The sequence below is a fragment of the Aythya marila genome (genome assembly GCF_965140915.1).
Source record: "Aythya marila genome assembly, chromosome: 5".
Classification (NCBI taxonomy): domain Eukaryota; kingdom Metazoa; phylum Chordata; class Aves; order Anseriformes; family Anatidae; genus Aythya; species Aythya marila.
Window position 1 is genome coordinate 18127901 of NC_139046.1, and position 18225 is coordinate 18146125.

Genomic DNA, 18225 nt, shown 5'->3' on the forward strand with positions numbered 1-18225 from the left:
TCTCAGTGTAGGTAATAGAAGTAGCAGTCCCTTGACTCATTCCCCGCTTCCCTCTTCAACCTGTCCTGAAAAGCCAGAGCTAAAAAAGTTGGTAGTAGTACTTTAACCAATCCTTCACTCCTTGTGTTAGAAGAAATAGCAAGGAAAGGTACTTGCAGGTAACCACCTCTTCAGTTGCTGCCTACACCTCTGCTATTCAGTTTTCTTGAAATCCCTCTACAGTGGATTTTTTTCAGAAAAGCTTGCTAATTTAAAATATTTATGGCGTATTTATTTTCTTTTACTTTCAGTGACTATCTAAAAAGGTGGTTAGCAATTTTAGTGTAGAGACTGAAATAATAGATAAAGGGCAGTTAATTCTGTGGTAGTGCCTGTTGTGATTAAAAGACAGGCTTTGGATCTTAATTTCTTCTCCATGATCCTACATGTGAGCTTTCTGTTTAAGCCAGTATTTTATGTAGAATAGAGTTGAGTTAGAATAGAACAGGAAGACACCTTCAAGGATCATCCAGTCCAACAGCCTGACCACTCCAGGGCTAACCAAAAGCTCAAGCACATTACTGAGGGCACTGTCCAAATGCTTCTTGAACACTGCCAGGCACGGGGCACCAACCATCTCTCTAGGAAGCCTGTCCCACTGTCTGACCACCCTTATGGTCAAGGCATTGTCCCTAATGCCCAGTCTGACCCTCCTCTGCCGCAGCTCTGTGCCATCAAGTCCTGCACCCAGATCATTGACAAAACTATTGAACAGAACTGTCCCCGAATCGATCCCTTGTTTCACTTGTTGCTTTTGGTCAGGACAGAGTAAGCCAATGTTGGTGTGCAGGCAGTGTTAATGCAAGGTGTGGTGTGGGGCTGTTCCTGCAAGTGTCTGCATGTCCAGAGCAACGCCTGAGTGTTTTTCAAGCATAGGGGCTATCAGAATTGCAGTTGTGGAGTGGTGCCCCTCGTCTGATTGCCCCTCCGTGTATTTCTGTGTTCCAGTGATTCACTTGCCTTAAATTGCACCAAGCGCAAGTAGCAGAGCTAAGTATGGGATTGAAAAGTCCTGACGTCATGTTTCATGAATCAGTCATAAGACTGCTGTATTTTTACTTTTTCTTCTTAGTTTGTCTCCAAGCACAAAAAAAAAAGTCAGTCTTCTCAGTTCCTTTCCCTTCTTGAAATTCTTTATTGTCCATCTGGTCTTCTCTCTCCCTCTTCACAGTGTCTTTGTAAAAATTAGATCATTTCGAATGCAACATTTTCTCGCCCTCCACATGCTTTTCTTATTTCCCCATGCATACACCATCTGCCTGTGTGCTCTGGGAGATGTGCAGGTGTTGGTCAGGATTAGGTGGCAGAACTGAAGTGAAATGTGATAAGTTTTGCTTGCCAGTTCCTTCATGCATTGCTTTTTGATTATGAGGTTGCTCTGTCAAATAAAGAAGAAAGCAGAGAACCAAAGAAATATCTATGGAGTAGAGGACAAGCAAAGTGGGGAAATGTTGGTTGCTTGACCCTTGTACTGAGGATAATGCAGAATAGAGAGAAAGAGGAATTCCCGAAGAAACTTTGCAAGGCCCACAGTCTTTTTTATCTTTTGTGGAAACTTTGAAGATTAAATGGTTCCTCTCTTAGCATTGTGCTTGTGAAATCTGACAACTCTCTGAAATGCTATATGATAAGAGAAAAAGTACAAAAGGATAAAGCATGGTGCAGCATGGCCTCATGAAATATAAGCAGCTTCTAACATGATTCTCTACTTTTTTTTTTTACACATAAGAGATATATATATCTTAAGAATTTAATCTTCTGGTCATTTCCTTGGTGCATTTTTATATATATTTATATATACACATATATACTCCCTTGGTCTCCACCCTTTGAACTTCATTCATCAAAATCAAAGTTTGGGTGTAAGATCTTATCGCTGCGAAGTGCTCAACCTTTCTCCTTTCTAAGTAATGTTGAGAAGATAAATATGTTAAGTATATGTTGGCGGTGGTTCTGCCCACCAGTCTCCACAGATCATTCCTCTGATTAGTAGGGGGAGGAAAAATTTTAGCCAAACTAAGTAGCTGGCTTTTGAAAGTTTATCTCCCTGACTCATGATTTTTTTAGATCACTTTGGCCTGTTTTATCTACTCTGTGTAGAATCTCATCAAGTAACATAGTTGGTTCTCTATTGCAGTGTGTTCTTTTTTATTTTATGAACTATGAATTGACAGATATCACATCTTCCCTTGCAACTTACTGCCATAAACAAAACAAAACCCATATCTTTAATTGGAGAAATGCTTGAAGGCCCAAATTGAAGAAATTTGGGGGCATGAACCGTATTAAATATTACAGCAATTATGGAATTTGATTCAAAAAGATATAAAATCTACTATAAATGGTAAAATGTTATAAAATAATTTCTATCAAAAAACACTAATGCAAACAACTTAGGCAAATGTAGAAGTTTTATGCAAAAATATTTTATATCTTTCTTTTTTTGGCAGCCTTGCTTTGCATCCTGAACGTGTGCTGGTGGCAACAGGTCAAGTCGGAAAAGAACCGTATATCTGTGTGTGGGACTCGTACACTGTGCAAACTGTATCCGTTCTGAAAGATGTTCACACACACGGTATAGCTTGCTTGGCTTTTGATTTAGATGGTCAGGTATGTAATTCTTTTCAAACACTTTAAGAAACTCTGCATCTGTGAGAGCTCTTGTATTGCTGGAGAGATTGGTGGCTGTCCTTATTAAGATGATTGATGCCAGATGGGGCTCTACTGAACATGAATGGAGGAAAGCCTAGTTGTAACTTGTTTCTGTTAAAACATACTGAAATTATTGTAGGGAGGCTTTGAGTTTGTCAGATTGATCTACAGATTTTATCATTTTAATTTCTCGCTGTTTGCAGCTTTCCAGAGTCAGCTGCTTTCTACAACATGCTTTGTAGTTGACAGTGATGTCTTTTCTCTGTGTTGTTCTTGTCGGTGTAAACTCGTGTGTCAATTCCTCACTTGGGCAACATTAATAATTTAAGATCAGAATTTACCAGATTGTTTTGTTGGAGTACTCTAACTTTTTTTTTTTAGTGTGCAGTTATGCATTCCCTGTGTGGATTTGAGAGATTTGAATCTCTCAAAAAAATTGAACAAATCTGTGATTTGTTCTAGGAATGTTCAGAACTGATTTTTATGTTAAAAGCCATAAATGGCCAGAATTCAGACTCTGATTTTCTCCGTGTTTCCATATGATCACTTTTTTTTTTTGGGCACTTCTTTAAATCTTATGGCCTGAAAGGGAAGCTGGATACAGGTTTTTTGAGATCTGTATCTCCAGAATTGTCTCCCTCTGGAAGTGTCTCCATGTGCAAAATATGTTTGTTTGCATCTTTCCTATCCTTTTACATCCAGACTTGTCAGACTGCAGTTCTCTCTGATGAGGTTCTTCTAAATACTCCCCACGAGGAGAGTCTAATGTTTGATAGTGATTTTAATTACTTGAAATATTTGACATTACATGGGATTTTGATTTATTGGAGTGGTACAGAAATGTATTGAAATTGCAAAATAAGCATTATGTAGCAATTGCAGTGTACAGATGAATTGCATTGAAAACATGACTCCTGTAGTCAGTCTTAAATGCTCACCATCGCATTTCTGGGCATCCCCAGTTCCCAGGAAGGAATAAATGGATTGAAGCCAGCTCAAGCCTGTTGCTTTCTTCAGAGTTTGTTTTATTAGTGGTTCAGTTTTTGTACTTTTGTTGGGCAATATATACACTCCACCCCTGCTTGTCTGCTTAGCTCAGGAAGACAATTCTTTGTTATTTGATTCACACAATTTGGTGATATGCTGGTGCAGCTGTTTCATCTAAAGCCAAGGTTATTCTACAGTTTCCCTACTGTTGAGATGCGTCCAGCTTTCTTTACAATATATTCTTCTGTGAGATCATTAGTTGGTGTTGTGTTTTTTGACCTTCTCCTTTGAACTCTCCTTTTACCATGGAGATACGCAGGTTGGTAACAAGATTTTCTGGTTCTTAAGAGAACTGAAAGCATCATTTAATAAATCTTTCAAATGCCTTTGAAAGATAAATATATCAGTTCATATCTGGTAAGGCATCAGCTGTTTTTTTGTTGTTTGTGTGTGTGTGCTGGCTGCATGTCGTTTGTAAAGCTAGTCTACTTTTACGCTTCTCTTTGTGCAGTAGGTCTGGAATTGACCTTGTTAGAAGTGTAGCTGAAACTGAAAATGATGTTCCTTCCAATAATGTATTTAAGAGTATCTAAAAGATTGAAGTTGGCATTAATAATTAAGGAGCATGAAGATCACTTATATTTAACTTTCTTTTTTTTTTTTTTTTTTTCTTCCCTTAATTTTGGAGCTTTAGAGACAGAAAAGAAATGATGTTATTGGAAATAAGTTTCTGTATTTGGGGGGAAAAAAAAAGTTTACAATTGGGGTTTGCTTTTGCTTGTAACTGTTCTTAATCTCTTGTTTCTAAGAAGTTTGAAGAAAATCTTTTTTGTTTCTTTGTATCTCTTGAACTTTTTAAATAAATAACTTGAATTCTGCAAGTTAGATGAAATTCAAAGTAAATGCAAGTAATTTCATTAACTTTTGAGAGGTTATTTGTTTTTGCAAATGTCTCTTACTGTTTGCCATGTATGTTATATACAATGATGTATTATGAATCAAAAAATATGTTGTTATCTGAGAAGACCTTTATGATCATGATGTCATGATTGAAGAGAGAAAGCTTTCATTCGGAATAAGATGGTATATTTTTTCTTCTACATCAAAGTGTAGATATTTCTTACTCAACTTTGTTGTGACTTTGTTCTTTGAAGTTACTCTTTCTCTAGCCTTCACTAATATATTGAGTTATTTTTATTTATTTATTTAATTTGGCTATTTTTAGCGGTTGGTCTCAGTTGGTTTGGATTCAAAAAACACAGTTTGTGTATGGGACTGGAGAAAAGGAAAATTGTTATCAATGGCTCCTGGTCATACAGACAGAGTAAGTATTACTACGAATTTGAGTGTCAATGTAGTCTTAATTTGTTAAACCATGTCTCTGTATACGTACTAGAGCTTTGTCTAAACAAAAAAAAATTTTACATTATAGAAACTGAATTTGCATAAAATGTGGATGTGTGTTAAGATATGTAAAGATATGAAAGATACATAAATTTATTTCTGAAATAAAATGTGTAGCTCGTATATTTGTGTACGCTTTGTTGAGACTGTGAGCATGCAAAGGAATTGCAAAATTAAAGCACTTCTTAGACCTTAATCCCAGTATGTAAAATCAAAATGCAAGTTATCTCTTAGATTTCTCTAGTCTCTTAGATTTTCTTAAATGAATCTTGTTATTTTCATGTGTTGTGATTACTGTAGGAGAAAAAAAAACACCAACAAAGAATATGAATTACATTTTTTCAACTTCACTGTTGAATGAAGGGATAAATAAGTCATTCTGGTAGCTCTATTTAAAGCATTTTAGACGGTCTGTTAATTTGGTACAGGTTTATACTGTTTTCACTATCCCTTGGGAAGACCATCTCTGCTGATATATTTTTTTTTGTTTTGTTTTTGTTTTTGTTTTGTTTTAATGCAGATATTTGATATTTCTTGGGACTTGTACCAGCCAAACAAGCTTGTCAGCTGTGGCGTAAAACACATCAAGGTAATGAAAGAAATGATAATTATAAAATAATTATTTATATTTTGTAAGATACGGCAAAAATGGAATCTAAAAGTAGTACGTATCTGAAAGGAATATAATATGAAAGGTCCTTCGTATGATTACTACTGTTACTTAAGGACTGCAGCCATGGGTCATATATGACTGCACTAGGCATGTTACAATATATACAGTGGAAAAGCAGACAGTCTCTGCTGAAAAGAGTTTGTGGCCTTGTAGACAAAAATACAGAAAGAATAAGAGTTGTCAGTAGTATCACATGGGATGATCCCGTCATAATTTAAAATTTAGGTAGTCTAAAATGCACGTGGAATCTCAAGTAGCGTGAGACAAAGTACTCACATTTAAAGTCAGTCCTCATACTCAAGTTTCTTATTCTTAAACAATTGTTGCATTATGAGGTGAAATGAGTTGAGAATGCATTTCTTATTTTGAGAGAATACAGAAATACAGTGGAAAGGGAAAGGAAAATGATTTTTCTTTTAATTCCTTTTTCTCTGCATGCTATTCCTGCTTTTGTAATGGGCAAGGAGTGTTCAAAATGGCACGATTCATGATTTGGGCAGGTCGTGTCTTCTTCAAACAGTGTTCTGTAAAAACACTCTGCTTTGTTTGATGCGTGTACCAACTGACATGCAGAAACAGCTGCTTTTTCAGACTTAATTGTGTCAGCAGGATTATCAATGCTTGGCTGCCATTAGGTATGTTTCCTAAAGGAAGTCACTCTCTTATCCTATGCACTGCCTTCTGTGTTACCATGTAACAGCAGTAGATGGCAGTTTAAAAGTTCTGTATTGCTCTTAATGTGTAGGGACCTATGGTGGGGGGAAAAATATTGCCTTTTTCTTAAAAGGAACTTTTAGATTAATATAGATTGATGGCTTATTGGAAAAAGTCTACGGTATCTTGGCTAGATTGCATACCTCTTTGAGCATAGTGTTTAGTGTGTCATTTACAGATTTCCAAGAGCTTGATACATTTTTTTTCTGATTCAAGATCTAAAAGGACTGTTATGTCAATAATATGCTAACATTTGCCAGCTGCGATTTAGTATATTTACAGTGGCTTTATGTCAAAACCTATCTATTTATATAAGAAAAGTTTATTTGAGCAACTTTAAGCTTTTTTAAAGCATCTACAAAGCCTTTTTTTTTTAATTAAAAAAGGCATTTTAAAAATAATTGATGTTTCCTTAGAGAAAAACTTTTAGATAAAAATCAATCCTAATGGTGTAGAGACCTTTTGAGCAGGCAGAGGTTTTTTCTCTTTTCTTAAATTCTTTGTGTTATCTTTGATATCAGTAATTAATTATTTTCCTGCTAGTAATATTATTGCATTCTTTGATTCACAAAATAAAGTTGTTATTGCATTCTTTAATTCACAAAATCAAGTTAAATAGGGAATTCCAAATAAAGTGTTACTAAGGAATTACTTCTTTTAGATAAGTTACTTTCTTCCATGTTGGGGCTAATGTTTAATTCATGCAGTAATTGTACGGTTACTTCTCAAGTAACAACATAATTTATGACCGTGTACTTTGGTTAAAGAAATAGTAGTTAAGACACAGGGATTTGTCTGGTCGGTGTATGGTTATTTCTTCATTATGTTATTGCTGGTACAAAAATCTGTTTGTTGCAACTTTTTATATTATCCTGTATTAATTGAATTCTATGCTTAGAATTTTGAAAAGATTGTTGGTAACAGAAACTTGCTGTGAAATATAGTTCAGTAAACATGCATACGCAGAACAGTCTGAGACAATGTAAGTGTAACCTGTCAGCAGTGATTAAATAAATACTTTCACATTTAGCACTGGATTTTTTTTCCATTTAGCACTGGATTTGAAATTCTGTCCAGCAGCTTGTTGACTTTACAGTGCACGTTTGTGTGTTTGAACATCAGGGTTTGATGGGAATATGAAAGACAACTACTTTATATGATCAGAAGTGATTAAGTCTGTAATAAGACCAGCCAGTTATAAACAGAGCAAGTTGCAACTGTATCAGAAATTTCTATGATCAAATCATATCTTTAAATGTGTAAAGTATAAATGCAGCATTTACAAAGTGAAAATGCATTGCTTGTGTCTTGCATTAGAGAAAGATCAGATAATTCTATTATGAAACCATTTTCCAAAATGACTGAAAATACAGCTGATGTGCAAATTATAATTTGGTCAAAGAATTCCAATTTGATTTTTAATACTGATACCCAGAAACTCCTTCCTTCCTATGTACTCCACAGTGCAGATGTGGAAAGGTAAACTCTGTTAAATAAATAAAAAGTTGTTAAACAAGTGGCGAACTAAAGCAGCGAAAATGTTAAACAAGTGGCGAACTAAAGCAGGGAAAAGGAGATGGATGATGTACTTTGGAAGTAAAGTCTCTCTCTCTCTCAGAAGAACATGTTAAATTATAGGAGATTAGCAAAATATCCATCTCTCTAAATTACTTTATCTTGCAGTTCTGGAGCTTGTGTGGCAATTCGTTGACACCAAAACGTGGTGTTTTTGGCAAAACTGGTGATCTCCAAACTATATTGTGCCTAGCTTGTGCAAGAGATGAAGTGACGTATTCTGGCGCACTGAATGGTGATATTTATGTTTGGAAAGGAATAAACCTTGTACGGACAATACAGGGAGCACATGCTGTAAGTATATCTCCTTAAATTAATATAAAATTATAAACAGATTTCTGGAGAGCCAGAAAGGATGGTGCAAGATCACCTGGTCTATGCTCCTAAGCAATTCCCCATGGTAGAGACTAATGATGTCTAATCTTTCTTCTTCACTTTTTCTTTCCCTGGCTTAAGATTTCTGTGGCGGTAGAAAGGGAGCATTAGATTGAGAAATGCGTTTAGCTGCCCATTTGTGTTTTTTTCCCGTTGTAGTCGATGGGGATTTAGTCTGTAAACAATGTATTTATATTTTCCCTTAAATAGACACCTACTGCTCTGTTCATTTGCTCATGTGTCTAGTGACGTTTTTAGATACCAGTATTGAGTATAAGTCTACATCATCTAACTGTATTTTGTGGATATCTAATTTATTCAGAAGCATATCAGGTGGCCTGGACTCCTATGTTTAGTCAATGGGTGATGAAACAAAGAAATGGGTACCCAGAGAGCTTGTGGAGTCTCTATCCACGTATCTCCATTGGCGATAATCCAAATACGACTGGATGCAGCCCTGGGCAATCTGCTATTAGCTGACCCTGCTTTGAGCAGAGTTTGGACTGGATGCCCTCCAGAGTTTCTGGCCAACATCAGCTATTCTGTGATCTTGTGAATTGAGTCCTACTGGCTAATTAAGTGATAGCTCTCTAAAGTCCATTGATTCTACAGACTACTTAAGCCCAAACATGTACCTTTTTTGTCTAGACACATGCTTAGTCATTTTAGCTTGAGTCAATCATTCTTGTCCTATGTTGCTCTCTTTTTACCGTATTGCTTCAGCTTTTTAGAACAGTATACAGCTTTTAAAAATAAAGACATCTCACAAAGTTTTTTTTGTTTTGTTTTGTTTTTCCAGAAGTGCATGGTAAGATTTTCTCTTAATCCAAAAGTTTAATGCAGCTATGAACTGATTGTGCTTTTGTTGCATAAGTATTCGTTCATATATTTTCAGTATTCTTTCAAAGTATATGGTTTTGTGATAAAGGCATGCAGCAAAAACAATATCAGGATTTTGCAGTTTCATTTGTGTATGTCAAACTATGAGAGTCCTCATTTCGTCTCATGTTTATTTAGTAATATTTAATGGAAGATTCAACTTCTAACACGTCAAAGTATCATGAAAAAGAAAGGTAATCAGTTTCTGGTTGTTTTAACCTATGAGATGTGAAACTGCTAAAGTAGCTTTGTGAAGCTATATTATTTACTAGTTGGAAGTAGATTTTTGTTTTGGAAAGTATTGTGCATTCTAGATAATATTTGAAGTAGTTCACTTATTAATGATTTTAAATAATGTGAAAGTACAAATATACGTTTTCCTATATTCCTGCTTTGAAATTCTGGATAAAAATGCATAACAGATAATTATTCTTTCTTGTGAGAAAGTGCTTGCTTTCGAGTGGATGGGATGATGCATATGACTGAAATTACAACTGCTACATAACTTTATTAGGTAGAATGGCGGGGACAAAAAGTGATGGACTTTACGTGCATGGAAAAGGTCGCAATGAGTCAGTAGTAAGGAGACTTTTGGTTTACTGATGATTGAGAAATGTATGTTTAGAAATGGTTGCAGCTTGTTGAATATAGTTAAAATTTGCAAGGGTTTGGACTACTTTTTTCAATCAGCTCTATAATATGATAGTGTATCTGATTATGAATAAAAATCTGGCTATGAAGAATATGAATGTGGGATCACATTTGAAATGACCCAACTGATAAACACAAGATGATGAGAGCTTGTTGCTCCATTACCATATGTGCTGCATCAGTTCTTTGTTGAACGCAAGATTAAATTTGAAGTGCTGTGCTCCTTATCTTCAGTAGAGTCAGCGGGCAGAGCTCAGGTGACCTTGGAGTAAGTCTTATCTAACCTTCTATTTTTGGCTGTGTCGTTTCAGCTCAATGGAATTGTCGTTTGCAGTGCTGAAAATTAAGTAGGTTCACTAGGCCATGGCTTTGGAATTCATTTTCACCAGAGATTAGAGTCACTACAAATCTCACCAATTTCAGGGAAAAAAAAAAAAAAAACAGTAAAATCTTTTCTGGAAGCTTACTTTCCAACAAAATGAAACCTTGTTTCTCAATAAAATATTAGTTAAAGGGATAATTGTTAGATTATTGTAAGCACAAAGTATAGCAGCTCGGAATAAGAATGCCTCTTCAGACATACCAAACTATAACCATCATATTTTACAGTTAAACTCATGACTAATTTGTCCGTTCTCTTAAAAAGAAAATGCAGGTGTAAATGATAACATTTGTGATGGGCATATGCTGTTAAAAGCACAGAGTGTACATAGTAGGGAATCTATATATGATTACATTCAGTGAGCTATTATTGGAATTGTTATCCCTGTGTTCTTGTTTATCATGCCTCATCATTGCTCAACAGGCTTGAATTAGACTGAAAATGTATTCAAGGGAAACATGTCTCATTACTTGCATAAAGTACTGTGTATTCCTGTCTTGCAACATAAATGGTAGGTATCTTGGATACAGGAAAATATTTTCTAAAGAATATTACTGATGTGGGGACGCAATCCATCCAGCTGGCAGTGGTCTGCATTAATATAGCAAACAGGTACTAATCAGTTTGACTGACTTTGTTATAGTTACCCTAGTTGAACAGACAATTTTAAGAGCAGTTCAGGGTGTTCCAGTAAAAGCAACTGAGGAAATAGATAGCAACTTTAGCAGGCAAAATAAGAGCTCACAGCTAAGACAGATTATCTGTCTTCTGTTACAGCAATACTAAGAACTCTAACGTGCAAAGGACGTGTTTGAATGACTGCAGAATTAGTTGGAAAAGGACTGCAGAGTTCACTGAATATAGAAGTAGGAGTGAAAGGTAGGAAAAGATGGAATTGAGCAGGGCTGAAGAGGCACAAAATGTATGTGTGGGGAGTACTGTATCACAGTGGGAAATTGTGGAATTGTTGTTTTGCAGATCTCCCCTAAATATTAATAATAGTGAAAGTTTTAAAAGGGAGTGAAAAAACAAGGTAACATGAAAATATATGAAAATTCATTGGCATTAGTGTGCCATTTGGGACTACAGGAGGTTATTTGTAGACAGTCCATCTGATTCTGAAAAATTAACGATATATATTCTGGCTTAAAATCTTTTATCAGATGTTATATTTTGTACCAATGTAACCAACAGACTATAGAATCAGCTATTTTTAATTCATTTTAGAGGTTCTAAATTCAGGGTAGTCCATGATTATTAAGTACCTGAAATATAAACACAAGAAGTTACACAAGTATTAAAACAAAATATTATGCTTGTTTAAAAACACTGCATGCTTTACAGTTTCTTGTGTGCTATACTTTTGCCTAGCATAGTAAATGTACATAAGATGCTTTCTCAGCAGCTGAATAATTTATTTTGAGATAGTGTTTCAGAGGTACACATTAAAGTTGTGTGGATTGATGTCAGAAACTGAGGTTAAATAACAGGCTTGAGGTTAAATAACAGGCACCCTGTTAGAACTATTGCACACCTATGTCAGCTGGCTGAACACTGATTAAATATAGATGGAAACAATATAATGAACTTAAATGAATGGTTTTAAGCTGGTATCATGTACCAATACATTAAGTCATGCAGTATTTTTCCCCTACTGTTTAGGCTGGTCATGAATTTGAATGTAACTGTCCACTTATTTCAGCTAATGAAAGGCATATAGACAACTATTTATTTTTTCTTAGAGTAATATGCCCATTCTTCAACTATGGTATGGATAATTTGTTAGATATGAAGATTCCATTCCAGTAATGGCTCTCCTTTGTAAATGCCAACTTAAAATATTTGCAATCCATCCACTTACTGTGCAGTATATAGTAGGAGAGACTATGTCTTAGAGTAAGTGCCCAATATATATCCTGCTTTATATGTTAGTGTATGCATCCTGAATTGTATTTAGGACTAAAAAGGAAGTGCCAAGCAGGCAAAATGTTTCTGTTCTCTGTATTGCTCAGAAGCCAATTGCTTTTTGAGCATGCTTGAAGTTTCCACGTGATTGCTTGTACTAATCACTTTTTTTCCATATGAATGCTTGGTCCTAATTACAGCTAACTGCAGTTACACGTGTTCAGGAATTGTGTAGTTAGAACTAGTGTGGTGGATTTTATATAAATGTCTGAATTTATATAAATTAACAATTGATTTTTGTTCGTTGGAGGCAAGACAGGTCCAAAAGCAGTAGGAAGCCTGAGGGTACCTCACCGTTGCGAATTTCTTGGATACAAGCAGTGGGAAAATATTCATGCAGTAGAGATCAAATTTGTTACAAGTGCTTGTACTTCTCCATCTCTCAAGTATCATTTCTGGTCTATCTGGGGATTTATTTTTTTGTTTGCTCTTATTAATTTCTCTTTTCCAATTTGAGGGAACACAGATGTAATACCAGCAGGTTATGCTGGAACAGTTGGAAATATTTTGCATTCTGAGAAGACTGCTGATTAATTTATTTCCAGAATTTTCCCATTCATTAGGAAGTGTAATGAAAAATCAGTAACAGAAGAGGATGATCCTTATGGCAAACTTTGTAATTTTTTAAGATGGGCGACTTCTATTTTGATTCAGATGCACAAGCAATCCTATTTGCTCACAGTATTTACTAAGAACAAACAAAGTCAGTGCAATTGTTTGCCTCATTACTGCTGGGAGACTAGTGACCATCAAGACCCAAATTACATTAATGACAGTTACAGACTGAAAGATTAAGAGAAACTTGAAGACTCCAAAGTTGCTTTACATTAATAATCCTGACAGTTCCTAAAAGGAAAGATATAGTGGAAGAATGATGACTAGCTGAGCTACCAGAATAAAGAATCTGTCTTTTCTCCCCTAAGAATGGGCCTAACAATTAAATAGCTAAGTAGCTAAGCTCAGCTTCCTCCATTAGATATTTACAGTTACCACAATAAGGGACCTTTTTTCTAGTTTTCATCAAATTCTACTATTCCAGTGGCACATACACTGAAATGAGGATGTCCTATTGCATTTCAAGAGATTGAGCAAGCACAACATCTGCCAAATCTCCTTGGCAACCAGTATGTCCTTTTCAAGATAAGGATATTCTGTGAAATGGAAAACAGATTAATCCTGGATCCACTTGATCTTATCTTCAGAACATTTAGCCAGCTTCCCACATTGCCAAATGTCTGATTCTTTTTTTAAGATGGACTAATTAAGCCATGGATTTTAGAAGGAGTTAATTAGAAAAAAAGAATAATTCTATTATCAAGATTGCATTCCAAAAAGAGCTTTAAAAGATTTATATATGCCAAAACGTGGGCAAAATTGATTATACGGTACAAAATAAGCCCAAATTCCTCCACCCTTATATTTGCTCAATGACGCTAAAAGGTTAATGCAGTAAAACAGAGACACAGAGAAACAAATAGAGTTTGGGTTGTATTTTGAAAAATCTTTAGGCTTCTAAAGAAAGAAAGAGGATTTACAGAATGTTAGAGATATGGGAGTTAGCCTTCTAATCTGCTTATGACTTAAAAATTGCACTACATTTCTCTTTAGGCACATACTACTGAAAATACATCTTGTCTTAGAAGTCAGTATCTTGAGGGTGGATGTTACATGTCAGAAAACTGAGTTCTGTCACCTAGGTCTCTCAGTTTTGATTGTCATTTAACATTTTAGCAATAATATGCTTTCCTTGCGAAAGCTGAGAAAGATCTATATTTTCAGTTTTTCTCAACTTCTGAAACAGTCATATCGTTATTACCTAATGCTAGAGAAGCAAACACAGTCCATATTTCACTATGGCACATTCTGGTATTTTGTTTAATTATAATTGGTGAAGAAAGCACAGGTTGGTAGGAGAGAGTAGTTACAGGAACCTGGAAGTTGTCAGAAGCCGCAACACTGGATTCTAATTAGTTTTGTTTCACTTTGCTTGGCTTCAAAAGCGTCTCTCCTTTGAAAATTGCTTTCACTTCTGAGGATGCTGTACTCACTGCTGTAAAATGTAAACCCCAACCAAGGAAGCTATTGGAAGTTTGCTTTTATTCCTTTACAGAATTGAAAGTTCAGAACTATATTATAGAGAATTTATGTCTATTATTAGTTGTTTTATCTTCTTTTGGACAGTAGTTATGGAGACAGATTTTCCTTCCATAATTTTCAGTGCTTTCCTATTCGCATTTGTCGTAGCTGAATATAAAATACTTTCAATAAATGCAGAACTATTTTAAAACTTTTTATAGGTTTATTAGCCAAAGTTGTCCTAGCAGTAATCTTGCTTAATGCAATGCATTAAATACTTACAAAAATAAGTTTGCCTGGTGGTGAATTGTTTATGTACATGAACAAAAAAATATATGTGTATTTGATATTTGGATAATACGTTGCAGTATGTTTGTTATTAGTGGATGTATGGAATATGGTAACTTTATTTTAATAATATGTGGAATACATGTTCCTGACTCCTTCTTTGCTGAAAAAAACATTTATCAAAGTAAGCTTAGGAGAATGTGTTAGGAAAAATGTTGTTTCCTAACGGAGATTGGAAATCTGACATTTGAGGGAGTTGGATCCTGCCTTAAAGAAAAGAGGAATGAAGCTAAACTTCCTAGAGATACGCAACATCACTACGATCATCGCTGTCGTCATTATCAGAATGAAAGCAGTATTGAAACAATTTTCTTAATGTACTGTTTGTTGCAAACCAAAAATTGTGTGGGTTTTGAGTTAGGTGGACAAAAAGTACTTGATCAGTTCAGTACTGTAGTCTGTATCTTCAAAAGTAAAGCACTTGTGTGCATGGTAAACTTGCACAGATTTACCGTAAAAGGAATTAACTTGAAGTAGTACATGGTTGTTGTAGGAGTTTGTAGTGGTGAATCATGATAATGTTTGTGAAGTCCAGTCTATGAAAATAGGTTATCAATTTTTAAAGAAAAAGGATATGATGTTTAAACTATCAGATTTCTGTACAGATACCTAATTTTTCTTATTATTGACTGTATTTAATTACCTAGCTTATGACAAAAAGAAATTAAGATAAATTTGCAAACTGTCAGACTTTTGAACTGCTTTCCTTCAGTTTAATTCTGGATGTACAGTTAAACTAGTGTATTTTTCCCTTGTGTTAGAGCGCTCATTTTGGCAAGTAGCTCAGTTTCTGATAGTACGTTAGCATCTGTTCAACCCTCAGCTGAATTAATGTAATCTGAGAGTGTGTTTTGTTTTGTATAGGTTCCTTACTTACTGTCTTGAATAGAAAGACAAAAATGGTTACTTCAGTTGCCATGAATCAGAACCTTTTGAATTCCTTTGTGTTATTTTTAGTTCCTTCGCAGCTTTCATGAAAACCCGTGCTATTAAAAATTCTTTTAAGGTTTGTATTTCCAATTCTGTCTCTTTCCTATTTAAAACTTGTATTAGTTGCATTTCTTAGGCAATTTTCAATAGCATAACAGGTAGGAGGACAATAGGAGAAGAGTTCCACTTTCCATATTGGTCTCTCTGATCTGTATATATTACAAATAATTTTCTTCTCTCTTCAGGCAGGAATTTTCAGCATGAATGCGTGTGAAGAGGGGTTTGCCACTGGTGGCAGGGATGGCTGTGTTCGCTTGTGGGATTTAAATTTTAAACCAATTACTGTGATTGATCTCAGGGAAACAGACCAGGGATATAAGGGTAAGAAGAATGTTGTCACTTTCAGTGTTCCATAGGTTGGAAATTTTCCAGTGTTTTGAACAAGAAAAGACTTTATTTAAAAAAAATAAATAAATAAATGGAGGGATCATAGATGCTTTTATGTACAGTTTTCAAGATAAGAAATGCTTTGTTTTGATGAAGCCTATTAATATGGAGATCACGTAGCCCTTCAAAGTTACTCTACAGCATGCTATGTACTAAGAAGTTGTAAATACATGTAAGCCAATAAAATGCATATCCGTTCTATAGCACAGCAATTTTAACAAGGAAGAGTAATGAAGCAAGAAAATTTAGAAAAGATGCTGCAATGAAAAACAGCAGAATGCAGAAATTGTCTATTTATCCATATTTTCAGGAAAAAAAAAAAAAACAACACCTATTTGGAAGTAATCTACAGCTTTGTAGTACTTAGAACTCTGCTAACTTCAATGACCTCTAACTTCAATTTAGAGTTTATGTCATGCTAAAATTTCATATCTAGCAGTCCAAGGCATGTTTTGTTAGTGGTGTTCTAGATATCAGTGCTCTAGTAAGCAGAAAAACAATATAATTAACTTTTAGCTTGGGAATTGCTTGCTCTGAAGCATTACTGTCATGTATAATACTGCTTACATAGGCATTTGGTTTCTTTTCCCCCAGTCACTTTTCTGTTTTCTAACATCTTGCTGAGTATTTGACGATGCAGTAGAATGTCTCATGACAATCAGATACATCATTGGCAATAAATAACTGATTACAAGCAGAGTTAAATATGTGTATTCTGTAACTCATTTGACATTCCCACTGAGATTGTGAAATCTTCCAGCAAGATGAAGTACATTCCATTTTAAATGCCCTCGGGTACCGTGACTTTGTCATGACTGAGACAATTTAAGAGAAATAATCTCTTCAGTCTCAAATCAAAAGACAAATGTGTTCATTTATTCTTCTCTTACTTTAGAAAGATACATTTATTTTTTTCTGTGCAATATTTTTTTTAAATCAGTGCTTAACTGACAATTTTGGATAATCATTACAGTTTCTGTCTAGTCTGACAGACTTATTTCAAAAAAGTAAATCGGAATTTGTTGTTTTTATTGTATTAAGTTTCTGTTAAAGTCTAATGTTTCTCAGTAACATTTATAAATTGGCTCACCCCTTTGAATTTGACAGAGTAATCTAGTTTATAATATATTTAGTACATGAATGCATTTGTCAAAAGTAAAGGAAAAATGTTTGCCTTCACCTGCATTTCTGTCTTTCAGTACTCTATCACCCAATTAATTTAACGTTCTTAAAATCAACTTAACAGATCTGGAGTATCTCCTAAGTGAATTTGTACATTATTGAATACATTTTGAAATGAAACTTTTCTGCTTTTGTGTCTCATATTCAAAATGATACTAATATAGATGCATCTCTCATTTCTGTTATTTTTAATTTATTTTTTTAATTTATATTTAATTTATATTTTCCCTTCAAAACAATCTGTTTGTAGATACTTTCTCTCTCTTAGTGTTTTATTTAACTGTAACTCCTTTAGGTCCATAACAAAACCAGGTATCTGTTTATTTTAACAACAGGTATAAATACCTAGTATAGCAGTGACTGCTATTAGGAAATCATGAAACTTTTGTTAAAAAGTTTTCAATTCTCTAAAAGTGTATCTTCAGTGATAAGTCTGGCAGTACACTTGTGAACCTTTGCATGCATAAAATTTCCTGTAATTTGAGGAACCATAAAACATATCAGTAACTTGATATTTGCCAAGGAAATTATCACGAAGCCAAAAATTTGGGAAAATACTATTGGAGCAGGAGGAAGAGAAAGACAGACCTGTTCACATACATAAGAAATTTTGGCTTTTAAACTTGCTCAGCTGCTGTTTCTCAGATCTATTGCATGTAGTTGAAAGTTACATTTCATTTCATTCTTTCAAACTTGTTCTCCACTCCACATCATTTCTTCTGCTTTCTATGGAACAGTCATTTGCTATGAACTCTTTTGATTCCTTTGATTCATCAATTATAAGAACTCCACTTTCATTTTTCTTGACTTGTGAAATGTACATAGCACAGCTAATGACTTGTTCTAAAATCATATCTTTCATAATTTCCATTTTCTTTTCCTTTGGTCTTTTGCATATATGATTTTTCTTTCTTATATTATTTTGAGGACTGCCTTTATGATCTGT

General features: G+C 34.7%; 1 protein-coding gene across 3 annotated transcripts in view; it reads left to right on the forward strand.

Moving 5' to 3' along the window:
- The window catches only part of EML5 (EMAP like 5), a 101781-nt gene that overhangs the window by 18116 nt on the left and 65440 nt on the right, over positions 1-18225 (forward strand). For all 3 annotated transcript variants that reach the window (XR_014317616.1, XM_082761622.1, XM_082761623.1), the window contains exons 2-6: positions 2490-2649; positions 4904-5002; positions 5603-5671; positions 8153-8338; positions 15896-16031. Coding sequence is in view for 2 of the 3 variants with exons in the window: in XM_082761622.1 (XP_082617748.1) it covers positions 2490-2649; positions 4904-5002; positions 5603-5671; positions 8153-8338; positions 15896-16031 (650 nt within the window). In the remaining variant the exon portion in view is untranslated. The remainder of the gene's footprint in view (positions 1-2489; positions 2650-4903; positions 5003-5602; positions 5672-8152; positions 8339-15895; positions 16032-18225) is intronic.